The sequence below is a fragment of the Dysidea avara genome, chromosome 2 (assembly GCF_963678975.1).
Source record: "Dysidea avara chromosome 2, odDysAvar1.4, whole genome shotgun sequence".
Lineage (NCBI taxonomy): Eukaryota > Metazoa > Porifera > Demospongiae > Dictyoceratida > Dysideidae > Dysidea > Dysidea avara.
In genome coordinates, this window is record NC_089273.1 from 11,053,734 (window position 1) to 11,076,627 (window position 22,894).

A 22,894-nucleotide genomic window follows, 5' to 3' on the forward strand; every position below is an offset into this window, starting at 1 on the left:
CTAAATCTATAGTTACAGCTGAATTACAGCTTGTGTTCTATCTCCTGTAGGACCATCTGTCAGCTTTGATGCTACAATGTACACTGCTAGTGAGACAGATATGTACTCAGAAGATATTACTGTGATTATCACAGAACCTTGTTTGAATCCTTTTTATGTAGTTCTTATAAATAGTGCTGATGGTTCTGCTGAAGGTAAGTACTGTTAATTTTGTATAATGCTAAATTAATAAATTCTGTGTAGGAGGACTTGTTGACTACAATTCAACGCAACAAGTAGTTGGCTTTAACACCAATACAAGGACAGCTGTGATCCGTTACTTCATTGTGGATGATAATATGCTAGAGGATGTTGAATGCTTTAATATTACACTATTGCCATTGTCCCAGGAAGTTTCACTTGGTGATATTCCTGAAGCAACTGTATGCATCACAGATAATAATGGTATGTGCTCTGTAAGATACGTATGATAAAGGCCTGCTAATGTGGAAATGTCAATTAGAATTTACCAGTAATAAAACAGTCATCTTTAGTGATACTGTACATTGCAATATAGTAGTGATCCAGACATTGAGTGATTATTCCAACAGTGTAAAGTTCTTCTATAAAGGTGTTGGACAAATTTGTATGTCTGTAGCAAAGTTATGATTAATGCAATATATAATTATGAATGGGAGTGTTGTTACTGTTTGGTGGTATGGATGTGCATGGATCAAAGGTACCCACTGTAACGTGGGACTAGAATCTCTGGCTAATGATATTTGCATGTAGGCTATTGATGATAATTGTGCATGTCCAGGGAATAATGCTACCATCTTGGTGGTTTGCTGTTGCATTGATAATTCGTTTTGCACAATGTAATAGCCTTTTGTTTGCTTAATTAATGTATTGGCAAATTCATAGTTTGTATTGTGACTTCATAGTGTATGCTTTCTATTACTATGTCGCCTCAAGATGCATGTGTGAACTGGTATACAGCTGATTTATATAACTAACGGCAGCCTTTTGATCTAACAACATACCAGAAACACTTAATACAGTGTCTCAGTCCATTGTCAAAATGGTTACAATAATGCAAGTGACCCATTGCCATTACATTATAGCCATTTCTTCTTTTTATTACAGATATCACTGTGGAGTTGTCAACAGACAGGTTCAGTGGCTCTGAAAACTTTTCACCTCTTATCATAGAATTGGAATTACGAGGAGGCACATTTCAAACTTCATATGATGTTAATGTTATGTTCTCAGATATAACAGCTACAGGTACTATACAGTGTAGTATCATTACATGTTGATCATAACAGTGTTTGACCAATAGGTGGTATTGATTATGACAACACCACATTGGTTGCTACATTTGATGTTGGGAATTCAAGATCCACTGTTGGTATACCAATATACCCTGATTGTGATATTGAAGGAGATGAGGAGTTTACAATCACATTACAAGTCCCACCATTATATGGTGGCAGAGTGTCAGCTGGTACCCAGAGAACTGCTATTGGAGTTATCAGTGATCGTGATGGTAAACATCATTGTACTGTACTGCATTAAAAATAGACTAAATTATTGTCACATGAGTAATGGTTGTGGCCAGCTTTAATGACTTGAGCACTACATTTTTCCTCTTTAGTGGCTTTGAAGTGTTAACAGCAGTGATCTCAAGCGAGCAGTTGTGTACATTTGAATGCATAAGTGAATATCAAAGTGTATATTGGGTGCATTAAAATTGGCCATAAACACTTGAGATCAGCTGCTAGATTGAGACATTCTAATATAACAGTCACCTTAAAATAGTGGTCCCTCGATTATCAGAACTCATTGGGCCCTGAGGGTGTTCAGATAATCAAAAAGTTTGGATAATAGAATCCCATTCATTTATATACAGAGTCCTATACAAATACTCTAATAGAACACACACTTTAGACAAAATACTCTAATAGAACAGTCACCTCCATAGTTCAGATAATTAAAAATTTGGATAATCAATGGCCGGATAATCGAGGGACCACTGTACAATAGTTGTACACAGTATTCTAATACAACTGCTACACGTTTATCTCATAGGTGTGTTATTGAAAAAAAGCTTTATTTTGATAATAAAATAAGGGTTCAAGCAATGAAAAGTAGTGAAAGGGACGTGGATGTATTACAGTATAGTTAGCTTTATGAGAAAATCCCTAAGAGGTGTAATAGAAAAAATTCCTAAGAAGTGTAACAGTGTGGTAATGTAAGAATTTTCCCATATAGCTAGCTGTGTTGTATTACCATTATTTTGCTTATGTCACTGCTCTTTATTGTGCAAATCCTTATATTTATATAAATAGATTGTGTGCAAATCAATGATATTATGCTGTGTTTTTAGGTTGTGTTTTAGATGGAGTGTGCTATGACTATGGTGAACATCAGATTAACTGCACCACAAGATGTACTTGTATGGCTGATAGAGAGTTCACTTGTGTGACTGTGCCTTGTTCTTATGATGGACCAACTTGCGAAGTTGACGGTGATCCTCATTATAAAACATTTGATGGGTACTGGCATCACTTCCAAGGAACTTGTGAATATGTTCTCACTAAACCATGTGATGGTGATGATTTTATCATTTCTGCTGGTAATATTGGACATGAAGGTAGTCCTGTATCTTGTGTAGGCTTTGTAAGAATTAGAATCCCAAGTGAAAGTCTTGAAATTTTGTTAGAACGAGGTGATTTTGGTACAATTTCTATTAATGGAAATCCATTGGGCAATGATGAAGTCTATGTAACAGATAGTGTAGATGTAGTTCGTATTGGTGGATATCCTAATGTATTCCTGAAGACACGAGGTGTACGACTGTTTTTTGATGGGATATATCGTGCTCAGGTTACTGTAGCAAAATTTTTAGAGGGACAACTTTGTGGACTGTGTGGTACTTACAATGGTACAATAATTGATGATCTACAGATGCCAGATGGTACATTTGTTCCTCTACCTGAGTATAGTGAATCGGTAACAATCGATGGAGCCATTAATGACTTCGGTGATAGCTGGTTGGTACCAGATTCTACTAATCCAGAATGTAATGGAGGAAGGTTCAGTAAAAGAAATGCACCAGGTGTTGCTATCTGTTCTACTGATGATGCTATTGTATCAGAAGGACAAACTAGGTGTAGTGTTTTGGAACAAGATCCTTTCACTGCCTGTCATGGCGTAGTTAATGTTACACAATATGTAGCCAATTGCGAATTTGACTATTGTTGTTGTAATGAGACAGAACGTGAAGATTGTTACTGTGATGCATTATCCAGTTATGCTAGTGCTTGTGCTGATGCTGGAGTAGCTATATCAAACTGGAGAACAGCTGATATTTGTCGTAAGTTAGACGTAACTTTTTATGTAATATAGAAAATTGTGTTCTTATAAATATATAACTTATCTTCTTTCCAGCACGTCCATGTCCTGCTGGGATGACATATCAACAATGTGGTCCTTTATGTCCTCAGACATGTGATAATCTTGATCAACCATGTGAAGGTGGATGTGCTGAAGGTTGTTTCTGTCCTTTTGGAGAAGTGCTACTTGGAGGAATGTGTGTGAATAACTCCCAATGTGAAGGTTGGAGAATTTATACCTATACATGTGCACATAATATTATATGGTTGATAAAACATTTCAGGTATCCCAAATGTCACTGTTGTTGGTAATGCTGAGAGGAATGAGACGGCGTTAAAAGATGTTACACTATCAGTTACTATTGATATTGGGTCATCCTTCACATTTACAGTACAGTGGTACTACAATGATCAACCAATAACTGATGATGGAAACTACACTATTAATACTACGTCATCTAGTTCATCACTAACAATACTTACTACAGTTCCTAGTGATACTGGAACATACAGAGTTGATGTTACTAGTAGTGTGGGCAGTGATACTGTATCTTTTACTGTTGACATTGAAGGTCAGTTTGTAGTATACTCTTGAATCAAGACACCACTTAGCATGTGACATCAGTAAAGTCAGCATGCCTCACTATGGGTGTATTGACAGTAATAAAGAGATGCATTTTATGCATGCATAGCTCCATGGTCCCTTCTCTAAGACACCTTTAGCAAACAGGAACTCTAAAAGACACATGCCACTAGTGGGTTTGTTATTGTGGTGTATAATGTTCGCTGCTTTCTTTGGCCTCCAGCCTTGCATCTGTGGTCAGGCTGGCAGACAAAAATTCGAGTTTCAGTTATGTTTCTTTTAAATTCAGCCACCTGTAGTAGTTTATGCTGTTTTTGATGTTAGATGGACCAATATTCCGTAAAGGTGATTTTTGTCGCATAAGATGTCTCTAGAGTGATTTTTAAGGCAGGATTTTAGGTGGTGTGTCACTTTTGAGGGGATCGTAAACTGTACAATTATTGATTCCCAAATCCAGGTGACTCCCCAAACAATGTGAGACTTAAGATAAAATGGCCTAGTATCATCCCGTCAGCTGTCCTGCCTTAAAAAGAAACAATGACAGCTACAAAGTTACATGGACAAACCTGACGCAATTTAAAGTAGTGGTTGATAGGGCTGGGGGGCGAATATTGAAATAAACCTTTGAACAGTCGCTAATAAAATGTTCGAACATTCAAAGCTTTGGTGTTAGCTTTCAAGTTTCAGGTTTTCTTGTAATTACTAGCATCTTTCTTAAGTTTTTATCTTTCTAATCTTATTTATAAGATTGTATGCATTTGGAAAGTGCATGGCAGCAGTACTGAATGATGCAATCGATCGATTGCAAACGGGCGTGTCTGCTATACTGCAATCATGCATAGGTAAATACCAACTAATGGCTAAACAGACATTTTCCTGCATTATCTACCACTTTATAAGGTGTATTAAGGTTATAGCTATGGTAGCAAGCTAAACTACGTTGGTTTAAAAGTGGGCATGGCATGTACGAAGAGACGAACATTGATCATGCAAGATGAATAGCATCTGCAATAAAGACAAGATGTTTATTTGTAATCCTTCCATAGACTATGACTGCATTACGAAGCTTTGAAGGATACTTTTAAAATTCGAAGTTTACTTAACCGTCCAACCAACAAAACATTCGAAGCTTCATCCCAGCCCTAGTGGTAATTATGTTATAAATCAAACTTCTCTCAATTGGGTTGTGAGTCTATTTGTGACCAAATTTTGGAAAATCACCCATATGGGCGTGCATGAAATAATTAGAATTTTCATGTTTAGTGGGTTACTATTATGAGCAGAGGAGAGCTATAAAAATATTTCTAAAATTTTCTAGTAATTTAAGATATGTGACTGGATTTTGGAAAAACGATCCAAATCGCACATTAGAAGTTTCGAGATAAACGGTTTTAAAGAATTGAAGCCAGCATAACTCTCCAAGGATAGCAAGCACGTGTATGAAATTTACACAAAAGATGCATCAATCTGTTACCTTTCAAGCCACTTCCAGTACTTGCAACTGCTTGTGCAGTTTCCCGCCAAATAAGATAGAAAATCTGAGCAGTTGGACGAGCGAAGTAGTATCACGAGTGCTCACAAAGGGGTGGAGGCTGGGGGGTGGCGGGGAGGGCAAAAGATAGGCCTCAAAATGGAGGCAGACCACGATTGGAGTCCAGACACGAGATTACAGGGTTGTGCTGGCTCCATAGTGGCTGATATGTAGCAAAATCTACAGAGAACACGTCTGGCCAACATTATAAGGCTGTCCACCAGTAAACCACTGATTCTTGCCAAGCCAGGTCCTTCACAAGGCCTGAAACCGCAATTTGGGCACTCCACACCACCCAGAAAAGACGTCTATTAAAACCAGCCTCGTGTAGTTTGAGTAGTGCTGAGGGTCCAAACTTGTAGTACGATAGTGTAGCTATCCACTGGTGGTGTTAGTTTGATTTTGCCTGATGTGCGATTTGGTTCGGTTCTGTAAAATCTGGTCACATATTGAGAATGGCTTAAAACCATTAACAAGTAGATTTGCACTGTAAAATTTGTTATTTGGTCATTAAATATTTTAAGTGTCAAATGCACCCATATAGGTGATTTTCTAAAATCCGGTCACATTTGTGTTTCATTCATGCCCTTTTTTATTCACTCATACTTATGCAGATGCGTAAAGGAACACATGTTGGCATTAATTAAAACCATACCAAAAGTAAATAATATGTCAGTAGTGTCTGATTTCTATGTTCTTTCTGGCATTGCTGAGCGGTGAATGTATCATACAGTACGATAGTTACTATATAGTAGGGACCACAAAGCAGTGGGCGTGGCCCACGGATTAATATCACCCAAAACCAGCCTGATTTTTTCCCAACGATGATGAGGCAGCATTGGTTAGGTAAAACTAAACCCAAACAAACTTTTAGATCGACCTGAAATGCTTTCAACAGAGTTTTAAAAATAATTTATTTAATGGAATTTTCTACTGACTGCCTGACTGACTGCCTGATGCCATCAGACAAACGTAACTCAATAACGGCTAAGGCTACAGGCTTTACTGTTCGACGTTGCTTCGGCCCGACTGGTGCCTTTTGGCATACCGCAGTGCGTACAATGCATTCTTCATGGACTTACCATTGTCCTTCTTTGTGTCTCATTCATCTTTGCTGACAGCGAAAAGTGTCGATTTGGTGGTAGTATGTGATGGCTTCCCTTCGTAATGGAAATCATCCGTATTTTTCGTAGTGGCTATTTTAATTGCAGAGGTGCTTTTCAAACAGTACTTGATTGGCACTGCTGTGTAACGGGTTGAACATAGCAGACAACGAAACGCAATGGATAGTTCACTTTTCGGACAATAATTAATATAACTGGGGTGCACGGCACCATTCTTTCTTTTAGTATATGCGTGGATTGCAGAGGTGCTTTTGAACAGTTCTTGATTTGAAATGCTGTGTAACCGGTTGAACATAGCTGACAGCGAAGCGTAATGGATACTTCACTTTTTAGACGATAATTGATATAGCTGGGGCACGTGGCACCATTTCAGTTGTGGTATGCATGGGTTCACCAGTCATAATAATTATTTACAAAAAAAGTTAACAAACAAGTACATGAAAAATTTGGAATTTTCAACTAGAGTAGGGACCATAGCACATCGATAAAAAGTACTGAAACAAGTTGGAGTAGTGCACGGTATTAAATCACAATAAAACAATAAGAAGTGTTATATCCCTACTGTGCTCAAGATACCATAATCGAAATGCACGGTAGGGATATAACACTTCTTATTGTTTTACTGTGATTTAATATTGTGCCTACTCCAACTTGTTTCAGTACTTTTTATCGATGTGCTATGGTCCCTACTCTAGTTGCAAATTCCAAATTTTTCGGTGTACTTGTCGCTATATAAAAGTATAAGGCCCTGGCAGAAGTTGAACAAAATAAAAATTATGTAAAAGACTATACAGAAATTTTAGTTATTAATTTTGGCCAGACAATTGGTGTTTATATTAATTGATATGTTCTACTTTGTTATAGCTGCCACAGTAAGCTTCACTCAGTCCTCCTACAGTGTTAATGAAGGAGTCGGAAATTTCACAGCTACGCTAACATTGAGTTGTCCACCAGTTTCCGAGGTTAGAGTAATGGTGTTGGCCAATAGTGGAACAGCAAATGGTGAGTTTTGTAATATACAAACTTTATCTTGAATAGCATGTTATTTCAGGTAATGATTACTTTGCGGTTCAAACTACTGCAACTTTTGCTGCTGGAGAAATGACAGCTCAACTCACTTTCTCAATAACTGATGATAATATATTGGAAGATGATGAGACCTTTACTCTTACTTTTGATCAGTCCTCACTACTTGATGGAGTTGTTGTAGTAGATCCTAGTCAAGTAACAGTGACCATTGTGGATAATGATGGTGAGTGTATAGTATAGTATTTTAAGTGATGAGCCTATTGATGTAATGCAATCATAGTTTCAGTGTTATCATGTAAATACCTTTATCAATGATAAATTAATCAGTTTTAAAATAATTACGATGTTTTATTATGTGACTATATTGTATAGAGGTGTACCGATATGGATATTAATTTTACCGATGTAACTATACCTAATAATAGTACCTACAAAATTATAGTACCAAGGATTCGATTCTCAGTTAGGTTGACATGTTTTCTTCATTCACCTTAGTTCATCACACCTTTTTGGCAGTTTTTCTTCTTTTTTTTTTACAAAAATCTTTTGACAAACATTTTTTGTCGTAGTGTTTAACATTAGTAGTGTCAATACTGAAAACCTATGCAACCCACTACTATAATGCATTGGTATCAGTATCAAAATGAAAATAGTTAGCTTCTTCATCGTCCCACAATTCTACAACATCAGTCAATACTGAGCAATTATAGTACTTGTGTAGGTGAAACATCTGATAACAGTCTACTTTTCTGTTTTCCAATATTAACAATATTGAAATTTTGGTACCGATACTGATGCCAATGATAATATTAGTACTCCTCTAAACTATACATGTATTAGAAATGTTATAGTAATTTCCCTTTAATACAAATCAACTAGTAATTGTTACAAGCTGAGTAAAAAACTGCATCAATTGATCATAACTCGGGGTTTATGTGGTGGAAAGTTACAAAATCAGCCATGTTACGTACGTGAGTAGAGAGAGGCAGACTGGTAAGATTGATACATTTATTTAATGTTTAGTAATTTAGAGCAGCCGTGATGTATGTCTGTGCTACTCGAGTCACTTCATGACAAATGAATTAATTAGAATATAGGCACTAGAATCAGCTTAATGGTGGCTTTTTGGCTATGATTTGCACTGGAATATAAACTAGTTATAAAGCACTTGTTATAGCTTTGCCAAGGATGAGAGTGATAAAACTTAAGATATTCCCAAGTGTACTGGAATATAAACTAGTTATATCCCAGTACACTTGGCAATATCTTAGTGTTATCACTCTCATCCTTGACGAAGCTATAACAAGTGCTTTTAAATAGGCGTCCTTAATTCCTCACCTGCTTTTCCATAATATATGAGCAAGAAACAAATAAGTACTTACTCTTTATAAACAGACATATCCCATAGTGCACAAATTTAATCTATTCCTTGTTTCATTGCTTACTGAAGCAACAGTACATTAATGTATGCAAATTTTCACCCAGTGTAATTTATAACAACATTTAATGTGGTGATTTATCACTCAGCTGGTCACAATTATTACATATAATCTATTTTGTTGGGTATATTATTTGTATTACTAAATCTTATGTAGCTGTTAGTGTGAGTTTCAACCAGTCAACATACACTGTCAATGAAGACGAAGGACCAGCACAACCTGTACTAGTACTCAGTAACCCATCATCATCTGATATTACTGTAGTTGTGATAAGTAGCGATGGATCAGCTACTGGTAAGAATTAACTGGTCATTAGTATAAGGGTTAATAAATAATTTCAGGTGGAGGAGTGGACTTTGGTTCGGGATCATATTCAGTCACATTTACTGCTGGAGTGACAACCAATTCATTTGATGTTCCAATAACTGATGATACTATAGTGGAATGTGATGATGAAACCTTTGATCTCACCATTCAGTCAACATCACTACCAAATAGAGTTAATGTTACTAACCCATCACAAGCTACCATCACCATAATTGATACTACAAGTAAGTCAGAGCAGTGTACTAAGGGGATTAGTTATAAAAGCCTTATCCCAAATGACATCACACTATTTGGGAGCCTCTTATATTTTTAAGTATTGTTACCAATGGTGATTGATCAAAATATATGTCAAAGATTGGTACAGCAATATCAAGGTGAAACTACCAGGTATGGTTTTTGCAATAAAGAAACGATAGTATTTCTACTCAACTTAGAAAACCAGCTGAAAATTTAAACCCAGCATTAGACAATAGATTTTATACCCTTATATCCATACATGTTAGTTTTAGATCGATATCTTCTGGTATTAAATATTGTTATCTCAATAAGCCCCATCAGAACACAAGCCCAAATTATTGTGTAGGAGTCCTCCAAATAGAATGTTGCAGTCCATGAGGTCATTTGGGATAAGGCTTAATTGTACCATATGTTTATACTGTACATGTATAGGTTATTAATGGCCATGTGACATAGCACTAGATTGCATTATAATCCAGCCAGGTAGTTACAATGTAGACATAGCATTTTGGCATCTAACTATATTATGTATCTGGTTGTTGTACATTTGTAGCTGTAACAATCGGTGTAAAACACTACTGCACCTTTTTATTAATGCATCTTTAGGCATGCATGTGTGTTCCTCATTTCACGTGTGTTCCTCATTTCACAACCACGTATTTGTATTTTCCCAAGCTGGGGTGAACAATAGTTTTACATTATTTAAGAGCTGTAGCTACGCAGCAATGATGAAAAATTGTAATGATTTATTGTGAATCCTTTATGCAGGCATACCGGTGATATTCCGACAAAATGTGTCCATGGGCTCTGAGGCAAGTGGGTCTGTGATTGTCACTCTAGATCTAGTAGGAGGATCATCTAGTAGATCATTTGATGTGATTGTTACTCCATCAGAACAATCACCTGTTTCTGCTGAAGGTTATAACTTTTATATTACATAATTGTTAAACTCACATTCATACATGTGTATATCTGCATTTAGATATAATATGTATTGAGTAATAATGCATATAGGGAAGTTCTAATGTATGTATTACATATATTAAAGGCTTGTGTTGTCATTATTCCTGGAGTTTGTGCTATAGCTGAATTATAAAATTTATTGAAAATGTGTTTCATTGTGTAACAGGTGGTGTTGACTTTAGCACTGCAATACAAACAGCTACCTTCATTGCGGGAGCAACAACAAGTAGTGTTAGTATATCGGTGTTCAGTGACACCATTGTTGAGGGAGATGAAATGTTTGACTTAACATTAACTGTACCAGACGTATGTAATGGAAGGATATCAGCTGGTAATCGTAATATGGCTGTTGGTGACATCACTGATAATACTAGTGAGTTTTGTAGCTATAAAAGATAGTTTTTGTATTGATGGTCTTTTTAAACAAAATGCAATATTCAATAATAATTAAATGGTCACATTCTAACATTCAGGCTATTTATTTGTAGAGGTGTACCGATTGGGAAATTTTGAACCGATCCGATATAAACCGATAAACCGATATACTGAGTCTGAACGCCGATACCGATCCGATATACTGATATAACTAAGTGTAGCTATTTATATTTGAGGAACCACATATGCCATGTTCAACTTTATTTTAACTACTGAAGAAACAAAGACAGTCTTAAGATTATTGGCTATGCTTGGTTACCCATGGTGGTGTGGCCTCTATTGATAGCTCAGACTATAAGGCATCCACAAATATTTTAATACATGCCCCTACCAAGATTAGTCCAGATTACTCTGCATTTTAATGGCTTGTAGAGATGGCTGGTTGTTTTATGCTGTTCTCTTGGTTCATCTTATTGCTGTTTCCCCAGGCCCACCACTATGAGTGTTTGTTGTATGATTGGTAAGCTTTGTGACAACAAAACAGTAAGTATCCACGCACTTAGATGGCTTTGCGCAGCGTACTGCTTTTAGGCAAGGAAGATAACTACTGTTTCCCGCCCTTGTTAGCTAAATAATAGAGTTTATAATGTGGCTTGATCATTGGACAGTGTCCTCAAGATAGTTCAGTTGTATATCGGTGTATTGTATCGGTTTTTAGCAGCAATATCGGCTCCCACCGATATAGTAGAAATGTCTATATCGGCCACCGATACAATATGTATCGGTATATCGGTACACCTCTATTTATTTGTATAAAAGCATATTGCTTTGAGAAGTTATGAAGTACATAACGGTGTTGGGTGATTTCTGATGCATGGATGTAGGATATAGAAGGTTAGGACATGTGATTGCTCTATTAGAAGGTTTTATTAGGTTATAATCACATACAAACTAAATTCAAGCTTAGCATTTACCAATATAGCAGTCTTGATTTCTCAACAGTGGCTATGTTACTTTGTATAGTAGGAATGTGAATTACAGACTCCAAACCTGGTAGCAGGGGAGGGGGCTTTAGAACTAAGCCAATGCCAGTTATGCTAGCATAATAAAAGGAATAATAGGTAGGTAGGCAAAAGCATTGAGCATAATGCCAGCAAAACAGACACAATTTCTGTATATTGGACATTAGAGGAGTTGCAACTCTATCATGTAATAAAACTGTGACATCACCTTCATATGTCAGACAGAAGCAAACAACATGTATATACACACTACATATGCCATACTTGTGTGCCACAAACAGTACTTGTTTTCAGTGATTGTGACCAGATCTGAAATCCCACGTGTTAGTGCAAGTATAATAATAATTATTTCGAATGCTTGCTTTACAATGAAAGAAAGGTGGTAGCAGCAAAACCTTCATGATTCCCGGAGCAGGATGAGTTTTAAAATCTTTGTTCTGTGTCAGTGATAGAGCATATGAGCATTGGTCTGCCTTGCAATAGACAAGTGATTGACTATATCATTTTCTCACATTTTTGCCTTCATCCCAGTCATAGAAAGAAGCAGGAATACTAAATTACCCATAAGGAATTCACCTGTTCATGTAGAACCTGATAATATAACTGATGTTACATCTGACTAGACGACTGCATTCGTAAATTATGACCATTAAAATGCCTGAAGTTTATTTTCCATGTTGCACTGTTCAAATCAGTTTTTCTATTGTTACCACTGTAGCTTCAAAAGTTCGCCATTTCTACAGCTGTAACCTTGCTTAACCATTTCTTTGGCTATTAGTAGAGCAGCTTAGCTAGCAAAATTGTGCGCTTTGTGGAGGAAGTATGAAACTTTGCACATAGTATCTACCTACCATGAAATGTATTTTGAGATGTGGAGCCATCGCAGATTTTGACCTTTGTCTATCATACAGTACGATGGTACTGTATATTAGGGACATCGAAGGTGGGGGGGGGGGCGATCCGTGATATAATATAACCCAAAAACCTGCTGCGATTTTTCCTCACAACGACATGACAGTATTGGTTGGGTAAAACCAAGCCCAAAAGTGTCTTCAGATCGACCCGAAACATTTCCATCAAGTTGCTACAAAATTTAAAAACAATTTAGTCTGGAATTTTCTACTGCCTGCCTGCCTACCTGACGCCTTTCGTCAAGTGTAGTGGAAAACTGGCTAGAGCTACAGCCCTAATTTTTTCACAGAAACGTTTCTAGTTCGCTTAAGAAAAAACCTTTGGTATATTGATAATAAACATACAATGCTTGCGCTATTGTCTTACCTTTTATCCTTCTTTACCATGGCCACCATTCAAGGTTCTACCGCTGAGTGTTAATAGACTACAGTACGGCTTCCATACCAGTGTATATTGCATCAAACTATTCGAATACACGTGGTCGCCGGCTGTACCAAAAACACATGCATACATCAGACTTGCTGTTGATATTGATCAGAGAGAGCAACTCACGGTGAACTATATAGCAATGTGTCAGTCAATAAATATAGTTTATTTAGTAACAATGTTAAACCGAATCGGGTCATCCAGGTCCTGCTTTACAGACTATTCGAGTCTGACCCCACGTGCTATATTAAATGTGGACGTGTTACAACACATCATAGCGAAGCTCTGCTTCTTTCGTGAGCCATGCCCACTTACGTAAATTACTGTCTGTAGACATATGGTAGCCACGTCCATGTGCATAATCCACGTCCATTATTGTCTGCAGGTTTATGTAGAGCCACGCCCACTGATCAGTTGTTATTGTATGAGTCATAATCTAGTATAATAGTGCTGTGAGTAACTCAGCAGATATTTAGTAGTCATGAGCTTGAAAAAAAACTTCACAAACAAGTATAAGAAAAAAATTGGCAAATACTGTAAAACAATAGAAGTGAATATCCCTACTGTGCCACAGTAGGGATATTCACTTATTATTTTACAGTATTTGGACATTACGTACCACTCCGATCCAGCTTGTTTCCGTACTTTTTATTGCAGCATTATACACTGTCCCTAATCTAATTTAAAATTCCATTTTTTTTCTTATACTTGTATATCACCCATATAACACTCAATTTGTTCAAACTAGGTGCCAAATTGAAAATCTTTATCCAAGAAACAAGTTGATACTTGTTGCAAGCTCATAGCATATTCCATTTCAAAGTTATGGTAATTTTTACTAGCAGCAAATTCATAATAGTCAACCACCCATGCAATTACACTCTTCATCTACATTCTTATTTGCCACACATATTTTTAAAGCTAATCATGAGCACTGCAGGTTGCATATACAACAAATAGTGGAGAGATATCCAGGGATGGGGCATGTACCCTCCTCTCTTGGTGTAGTTAAATAAAAGTTCATAATTATATGTATGTGACTGAATTTGACAAAACAAGGCTTCGACGCACAAAGCTTTGTTAGGAGATATGGCGATTTTAAGGAATCATTGTGTAATAACTTCCCAGTGCCTACAGCTGTGCAAACAAAATTTGAACCAATTGTTCATCTGTTCACTAGCTATCACTGAGTGGGTGTATACATTTCTGATACCCAAAATTTGCCCTGTTTTGAGCAGCTTTTTTCGAGCAGGTAATAATATCACAGGTGGTAGTAATAGGGTGGGAGGGTGGGGGTGGACAGTGGTCTTAATATACGAGTATAAAATGAAGTAAGAAGACAATTGGAATCCAAAGGCCACGTTTGGGCTCTCCATGGCCCTCCCTGGCCCTCAAATTACTCCAAATTGACTGAGAACACTATTGGCGAGCTCTCTGTGAAGTCCCAGCTCACTGCACACCATTATCACAAAGCCATGGCCATTAAATGGTGCCAATCTCACACTCGTGGCTTTGACAGGGTTGGAAGAAAGCTGCTACAGAAACCAGACTTGCCAGTGCTGAAGGAAGTACAGTGTGAAATATGATAGTGTGTTAGACCAGCAATCCATTTCTGGTAAAATCGTAAGTTTGATTTTGTGTGTGTGGAAGCCTTGTTATATGAAATCCGGTCACGTATGTTGCTCTGTCAACAGTTTTAACTACAATGGGGGTTCCATATTAGTTCATTTGGGGGTGAGGGGGGGGGGGGGCTTTTTACAAATAAACTCCTTAATCTATAAATCAAAATCTCAGTGAATACGTCAACAACAACTGCAGTATTGAATGAAATACATGACATGTGTATTTTGCCTGGTAGAATACAAGCATTAGATTACTTCTCGTCATTCTTTGGTACTGTAGGTAATTCTCAGGTACTTTAGAGGTTGTAGATAAGAATGCATCTGAGGGAATCTAAAATATCCTGGGGGCATGGCATGCCCCTTTAGATGCCATATGTGTAAACTAGCTATGAACACAAACATCTTTATACCACCGTCCCCCATTACTCTCATTGTGACTACCCTTAAGTCATTTCCTAGATGAAGGTCTGACTGATAATATTGTTTCTAAAACCTGCTGCTAATTTTTTATTACTGTAAAACTTTGGAAAATACTTTTTTGAAGTTATTAGCTTTTTAGCTATACTTGCAAACATGGAACTCATTTTGCTATAGCTATAGAACTAAATTGTGAAACACAAATTGTCGTTGGGTATGCCCTCAGACTCCACCACATTTTGGGTGTGTGTCTCTCTAAAGGCAAATATATATTATTTAAGGGGATACAAGATGTAGGTATAGTTCAGGAGCATAATCTCCCTATAGTCAGCTATCAATTCGGCATGTTAGATACATATAAGGCTTTTAAGGCTTTTCAGCAAATAGTAAGCATGTCAAACCTTAGAGTTTTATGCTTTGAAATATTATAACCATCAAATTTGAGTTTAATCTGACAACAAAACTACATAAATTATGATTTATCTCACAGGAGTATTGTACATAACCCCTATGCCTCACTCCTGGATATTCTCCATGTTTTGGTTGTATACGTAACCTGCAGTGCTCATAGTTAGATTTTTTTTTTAAATTGAATGACAAACAAAGAATGTAGATTACGGTTGTAATTGTGTGGGCGGTTAACTTTATCTAAATTTGCTGCTGGTAAAAATTACCATAACTTTGAAATGGAATATGCTATAAACTTGCAACAAGTATCAACTTGTTTCTTGAATAAAGATCTTCAATTGGCACCTAGTTTGAACAAATTGAGTGTTGTATGGGTGATATATAGACAAAGGTCACTATTTGTAAGCATAAAATGAACTGTAGAGCAGTGTTTTTGATAAGTATTTCAACTCTGATCCAAACTGGCCCAACCCAGACATCTACTGCTCCACCAGTAGTATACCACTGGGCCAATTAGCTTATGTTTGATGTGTATTAGTCACAAAGCTGAACTAGTGATGAGAAAATTGGAGCAGAGACCATGAGTTGTGTGGGTCATTTTGTGTTCACATTAGGCCAATGGAGCACCATATTTCCTTATCAAATACCCTGCTGTAGGGGACACCAAAGGTCAAATCTGTGATGCTTCCATATCTCAAAATACACTTCATGGTAGGTAGGTACTATGTGCAAAGTTTCAAATTTTCTGCACAAAGTGCACAATATTTTGCTATGCCGCTCAACTATGTCTACAAAAAGAAAATGGAGTTTGATAAATGTACTAACATGTGAGGTTATTGCAGATCCAATTGCAATGAACCAAAATGTACATTTCTTTACTTATACTGCTATTGTGTTAAATTCGTTGTGTAGCGGCAGTGATAGACTTTGCTGAAGGACAATTTACTGGTAGTGAATCATCAGGAATAGTAGAGGTGGTAGTTGTTAAGGTTAATGGAACATCTTCAGCTCCTCTTGATGTAATAGTTACTCCTTTTGAACAATCACCAGTATCAGCAACTGGTAAGGAATACATTGGTAGATATGATGTTTAGTGACTACTATACTCCAATAGGATCAGGTGTTGACTTTGACTCTAATGCAATTACTATAACAATTGGAGCTGGATCAACAGAGGGTAGAGGTAACATATCAGTGAGCTGTGACAATGTGGTAGAAGGAGTGGAGACTTTTGATATGAGTTTAACACTTGCTAGTGATAATCCTCTAGTGAGAGTAGGTAGGGACACTTCAGTTGGAAGAATCACTGATAGTACAGGTATGATAGTAGTATAATATATCTGTGTTGATCAGTGTGTGACATATATAATATCATGTATAGTTGTGGTGAACATTGAACCGTCCAGTTATGAGACAAGAGAGAGCAGTAGTGAAGTGACATTAACACTAAGACTCAGTCAAGTATCATCTGAACCATTTGAAGTTGTACTGACTACAATGGACATCACTGCTACAGGTGAGTACGTATATGAAATTGTGCTGTATATTCCAACCATCTGAATGTTATACTGTTTTAGATGTAATGTAGTTATGAACTAAATGTAGCTAAGCTATCCGAATTACAGATGTAACTATTTTATAGTTAGTAAGTAGGCGGTATACTTATGTACCTATATACGTATATGTAACCAACTCTACAAATACCTGTCTCATAGCATTTGACTTTAACAAAACATAACTTATAATGAAACTATATTAGATTGGAAGACTAATGCTTATAATGCGTGTTCAGTTTTCCAAAATATCATTTTAATGCTCCATTATGAACCGTAAAAGTTACACTTCTGGAAAGACTACACAATACACAAGACTGGTTTTCTCAGAGCCTACCACATTATATTACATGTCTTTAAAAGTATGCCAGAAAGGCATGAAAGCATGTTATGTAAGTATGGGTTATTGCACAAATCCAGGTATCTGCACAATTTTATAGACCCAAGGAATGGTGCAATCACTGAAGGCGAAGGTCGCAGATACCTGGATTCAGGCAATAAATGATTTAAAATATAGCTCATGTGGCTCTGGTCACTGCCAGCAGTGGCGGCTTCCTGATCGAATTAGTGAACCAGTTTAAATACCTACCCGAAGGTATCTATTGGAATTAAAATACTTTATTGACAACTAAACATCAAAGCATACTATGCGTGCCATAGTCTAATGTCTCCTTTCACACAACAAGTACAATTCATCCTCATCTGAAACTCCCGAATTCCAACAATAATTCAATATTGTAAGTGTTTAATTAAATGGAATTAGAGATGTTGATGTCTTCAAATTTGAATAATTCTAGCTTAGTGTTATGTTAGTAAGATAGCTAAATTGTCTGGTTAATGCTTTATAAGTCAGGTACTAAGCTAAATGTACCAGTAAGTTAACTATATAATATTCTAGTTATTTGTCTTATTGCAAGAGATTATATCTATCTATTTAAATAATTATACGGATGGAGTCAGCCATTATTTGCATTAAGTTCTATATAAGCCAAGCAAACAGATTGGCATCAAATTAATTTCACTCTATTTATAACATGAAGCACTACCATGCATGTTAGTTGAAGTGTTCATCATCTGTTTCAGCTCTCAGCCATCAGACCATTAGTGAGTATTCATGTAATCTGTTTCTAGTCCTAGAACTAACAAATAGGATCAGTTAAACTAGTTTTTAACTCATGTGATTGAGGTACATACATAGCTGTTTATCTGTTAATACTTTTCAGTAGCTACGTATGTTTACAGGTACAGAAATTAGTATAGCTTTCATACTTTTACCGTATGTACCACATATCTGTTGTTTGTTATTCATAAAAAAACCTTTATGAGTAATTTGGGATTTCAATACTCCAACGTAAAATACCATAAAAATTTAATGATGGAAGTGCACTAAAATGTACTATGGGTTATATAGATATGTGTGACTGACTTTTGGAAAATCACCCATATGGGCGTGCATGAAATAATTAGAAATTTTCATGTTTAGTGAGTTGCTAAAAAGCGCAGGGCACAATTTTGAAATTATTTCAAGAATTTGCTTGCAATTTACATTATTGAGAATGGCTTAAAACCATCAACACGTAGATTTGCACTATAAAGTTTGTGATTTGATCATTAAATATTTTAGGTGTCAAATGCACCTATATGGGTGATTTTCCAAAATTTGGTCACATGTATGTATGCAAATAATTATACAGTATAACATATTGACAGATGGAGAGGATTACAATGGAGGAAGGATGATAGTCAATATTTCTGCTGGAGTATTAACACAATCATTTACAATAGACATTATTGATAATGATGTTGTAGAATGTGATGAAGTGTTCAGAGTCACTATAGAGTCTGTTACCACATGTGGAGTTACTACTGGAGATGTTATCAGTAGTAATGTTACCATAATGGATGATGATGGTGAGTGGATATGTGACCGGATCTGTGAAAATGCGACAGAATCGCACAAGACTAAATTGTAGTATAAAGCATTGACTACAATGGGTGAAATACTTAAGAAGAATACCTTTTCTTTAGAAGTTGTTAATACCGTAGATTCCCTAAAAATTTGGCAGAAATGAATTAATTCCGTTCGTGTCTGGCCGAACAATTAGGAAAAAATGTACCAGCCCGGTGTTATTGTCGAATTTTTAGGGATCTATCCCTAATACACAGTCTGCACGCTTCATGGCTATGTTATTTGAGATCTGCTTACTGGTTACTTTCTGGATTTATTTCTACAGGGACCAACAGGAACGCCTTGTAGCAGAACTGACGATACTGCAGCTGACCGCAACACTCACTTTGCTGCAGCACTATATACCGTAATTGCCTACATTATCCAGGAGAGATGATCAATGTCATTACTACGTCGCTTTTGTATACAGTCACTTGACACTAATAATAATAGAAACCACAATCAATACTATTAAACTAGTTATCTCGTAATAAGTAATTAAATCTCGCTAGCTCCCAGTTGCTGCATGAAGTGTTCCATGACTTGACAGAGTGTTATATCTGAGGATGTATCATGTTTGTGGGCTCCAGGAGAGATGTTATTCTGTGAACGGAAACGAAGATTGTTTTGTGGTAGCCGTGATGTCACACGATGATATCGTTGGGCATGTTCGTTCCGTGAACAATTTCACACTTTGTGCTTCATCCAGCATCGAGGTAGCATAATATGTGAGGTCACTGGGAATCCTCAGTACTGAAGAAACCTTCGTCAATTAGTACTCCAAGTGCCGAAAAATTAGCGCGCTTATAATAGTAACTTTCTTTCTGCTTGCCGAAATTTAGAGCACATTGCATTCAAAGCACGGGGAGTGCCGAATATTTAGAGATGCCAAACTTTTAGGGAATCTACGGTATGCCATCTACGTGTAATCAAAGTATATCAATAGGTCTTGAGATGCTTATTTTCAGGGCCTCCATATGACCCACTTAGCTGTTCTTTGTTATATTATGTACTTTTGCCTAAATTCCCAGCACCTCTCATGGATATGAGTACAGTAGTGAAAAAATTGTTTAAATCATATTTATCTGTGTGATATGTTAAGTAATGTAATAATATGTATAACTTCCATTCTGTTTCATCAACAGAAGCATTGGTGTCTCTGGATAACACAGAATATTCAGTATCAGAAGATGATGGTCAATTACTAGTGGGTGTTACCCTTAGTAGAGTAACATCACAAGATGTAACTATACTAGTCACTACCAATGATGGGACAACTACTGGTAATATTGTTAACCCAATGACTACATGATACTATTAATGTACATATCTTTCACAGGAGACGATTATAATGTAACACAACAATCACTCCAAATACCAGCTGGGTCAACATCAGCATCTATTATTGTAGATATTATTAATGATATGATACATGAAGATGATGAGACATTTGATATTACTATAACATTGATGACAACTTGTTTAGCAATAAGTGTTGATGATAATGTTACTACTGTGACCATCTTTGATGATGAAGGTAAGTCATCAAAAATTCACATTTCTCTTGCAGGTTTTAATGCCACCATAAATGTGACCTGCTGAGAAAAACTGGCCGCTTTCACAAAGTATATAAATAAACTGACTAAAAATTAATATGCTTGCCGCAAAAACATAAAAAATGCACACTTTAGTATGCATTGAAATAAAACTTATATCGATAAAACCTATACACCATCAGATTTTCCTTTTCCTGGAGAGTAAAAAAATCTTTGTTCCATGTTTGTACAGCAAAAAATCAGTGCTTATTTGCGATGCAGCAAAAATAAAGTTTATTATTATCATTTCATTGTTGCTTCTTAGTCCACATGGAGATGTATAGGGATACCTTGATTGATTTTTCAGTTCATGGTGAACAGACTGATACAGATTCTCCTGTCTTTATAGCTCGTTTAGTCATGAGTTATGTTTGAATCAATAAGCACCTGTAATAAATTTGCAGTATTGCTGCTATACAAATCAAATTTATTCCTGTTCCTCACATTTTATTGCTTCTCGGATATCTATAGTAGACAGTGAAAAGTTTCAGCTTTTTGTGATCAATAGTCTTGGAGTTATAATGCTAGACAGTTGGTTCAAAGAATGTGTGAAAATGTCCGGTTTTTGCTCAACTGTTCACTAATGTTACTGGTGGTAATGCATTTGGCTACATGCATACAAAGTGTTTCACGTTCTGAAAACTGAAATTAGTCAGATTTTATTTCATTTTTGTTTCAGTTTTCTTCTATTTTATTGTGTGGTTGGAATCTCAATATTTGAATACATACATCGACTATACCTTGGTTTCACTGTTTGTATATAATTCTCTTTGATTTGAAGAAAGAAAATTAATTGCCATAAATATAATTTATTTGTATAAGTTTCCATATAAAATGGATCTACTAGACTTGCAAAAATTTTATGCATTATTTTGTTGCAAGAGTGTTGTCACCTTCTATGCATTACACAAAGCACACATGCACTTGTAAAACTAGTGAAATTATAAAATAAAATAGTTATTCATAAAGCAGACAGCTGAAGGGAATTAAGAACAAATGTTTGAATGTGTAGCTATACTTGCTAATAGTTATTTACTACAAACCATGTTATGCTGAAAGTGAAACTTAAGGATATCAGTCAATTATTCAAAAATTTGAGCACTAAAAAGGCTTATAACAACATGAAAAGATTTAATCCCTCCCTCCCTTAAAGTAACCCATTGTATTTCATTTTTTGTGAAGTTTAGGTGCATGCTGTTTGAGGTTATTACACTACAGGTTTTAATAAGCACAGCCTACATACAGTAACTACAATTATCCGTTCCAGAAAATACAGTTATCAATTATCTGGTCCCTCAATTATCCGGCCACTGAGACTGTTCTATTAGAATATTTTGTCTAAAGTGTGTGTTCTATTAGAGTATTTGTACAGGGCGCTGTAAATAAATGAATGGGATTCTATATCCGAACTTTTTGATTATCTGAACACCCTCAAGGCCCAATGATTTCAGATAATCAAGGGACCACTGTATACATTTCTCATTTTCCTGTTGTCATTCCTATGCTTTATGCTATGGATATGGACTACAGTCAAAGCTGTAGACTCAATGGCCAATTCTGGAGAACATTGATATTGTATTCTAGTGTTGTTTTCTTTTGAAGATACTAAACCTCATATAAAACTTCTTCAAAAACAGTAACTTGTAACGGGTTGGGCTGCCCCGTTACAGCGCAATGACTGGACTCTCCGGCCATGTGGTTCTTCCTTGTACTATTCTTTTTGATGCAACCCAATACACTGCACGCATGCATACAAGTATACACACAACTAGTCCACAGCTCTGGTTGAAACTTATATAATTGCTTCCACGCACCCTATATATATTTAGCTGTTTAATTCCTTGTGTTGAAATTTAATGGTTTGTTCAGGTTTGTGGTGGCAGATTATCTCTCTATCATGTACCATAGACCCATGATAGTTGTTGTTCCATAAAAACAAAAATATGTACAAATAGTTTTATCAATAATCTCTGCAGGTTATATAATTCTTAGTCCCACCCACACTT

At 36.3% G+C, this 22,894-nt stretch overlaps 1 protein-coding gene across 4 annotated transcripts in view; it reads left to right on the forward strand.

The window, feature by feature from the left end:
- Positions 1–22,894, forward strand: part of LOC136246606 (uncharacterized) — a 102,436-nt gene that overhangs the window by 55,868 nt on the left and 23,674 nt on the right. For all 4 annotated transcript variants that reach the window (XM_066038128.1, XM_066038130.1, XM_066038129.1 and 1 more), the window contains 19 exons: positions 51–194; positions 244–444; positions 1,126–1,266; positions 1,322–1,528; positions 2,369–3,358; positions 3,433–3,600; positions 3,662–3,949; positions 7,480–7,617; positions 7,667–7,867; positions 9,240–9,377; positions 9,425–9,634; positions 10,416–10,565; positions 10,777–10,983; positions 16,705–16,854; positions 16,907–17,110; positions 17,174–17,308; positions 19,056–19,256; positions 20,439–20,576; positions 20,633–20,830. In XM_066038128.1, coding sequence (XP_065894200.1) covers positions 51–194; positions 244–444; positions 1,126–1,266; positions 1,322–1,528; positions 2,369–3,358; positions 3,433–3,600; positions 3,662–3,949; positions 7,480–7,617; positions 7,667–7,867; positions 9,240–9,377; positions 9,425–9,634; positions 10,416–10,565; positions 10,777–10,983; positions 16,705–16,854; positions 16,907–17,110; positions 17,174–17,308; positions 19,056–19,256; positions 20,439–20,576; positions 20,633–20,830 — 4,209 coding nt within the window. The remainder of the gene's footprint in view (positions 1–50; positions 195–243; positions 445–1,125; positions 1,267–1,321; positions 1,529–2,368; positions 3,359–3,432; positions 3,601–3,661; positions 3,950–7,479; positions 7,618–7,666; positions 7,868–9,239; positions 9,378–9,424; positions 9,635–10,415; positions 10,566–10,776; positions 10,984–16,704; positions 16,855–16,906; positions 17,111–17,173; positions 17,309–19,055; positions 19,257–20,438; positions 20,577–20,632; positions 20,831–22,894) is intronic.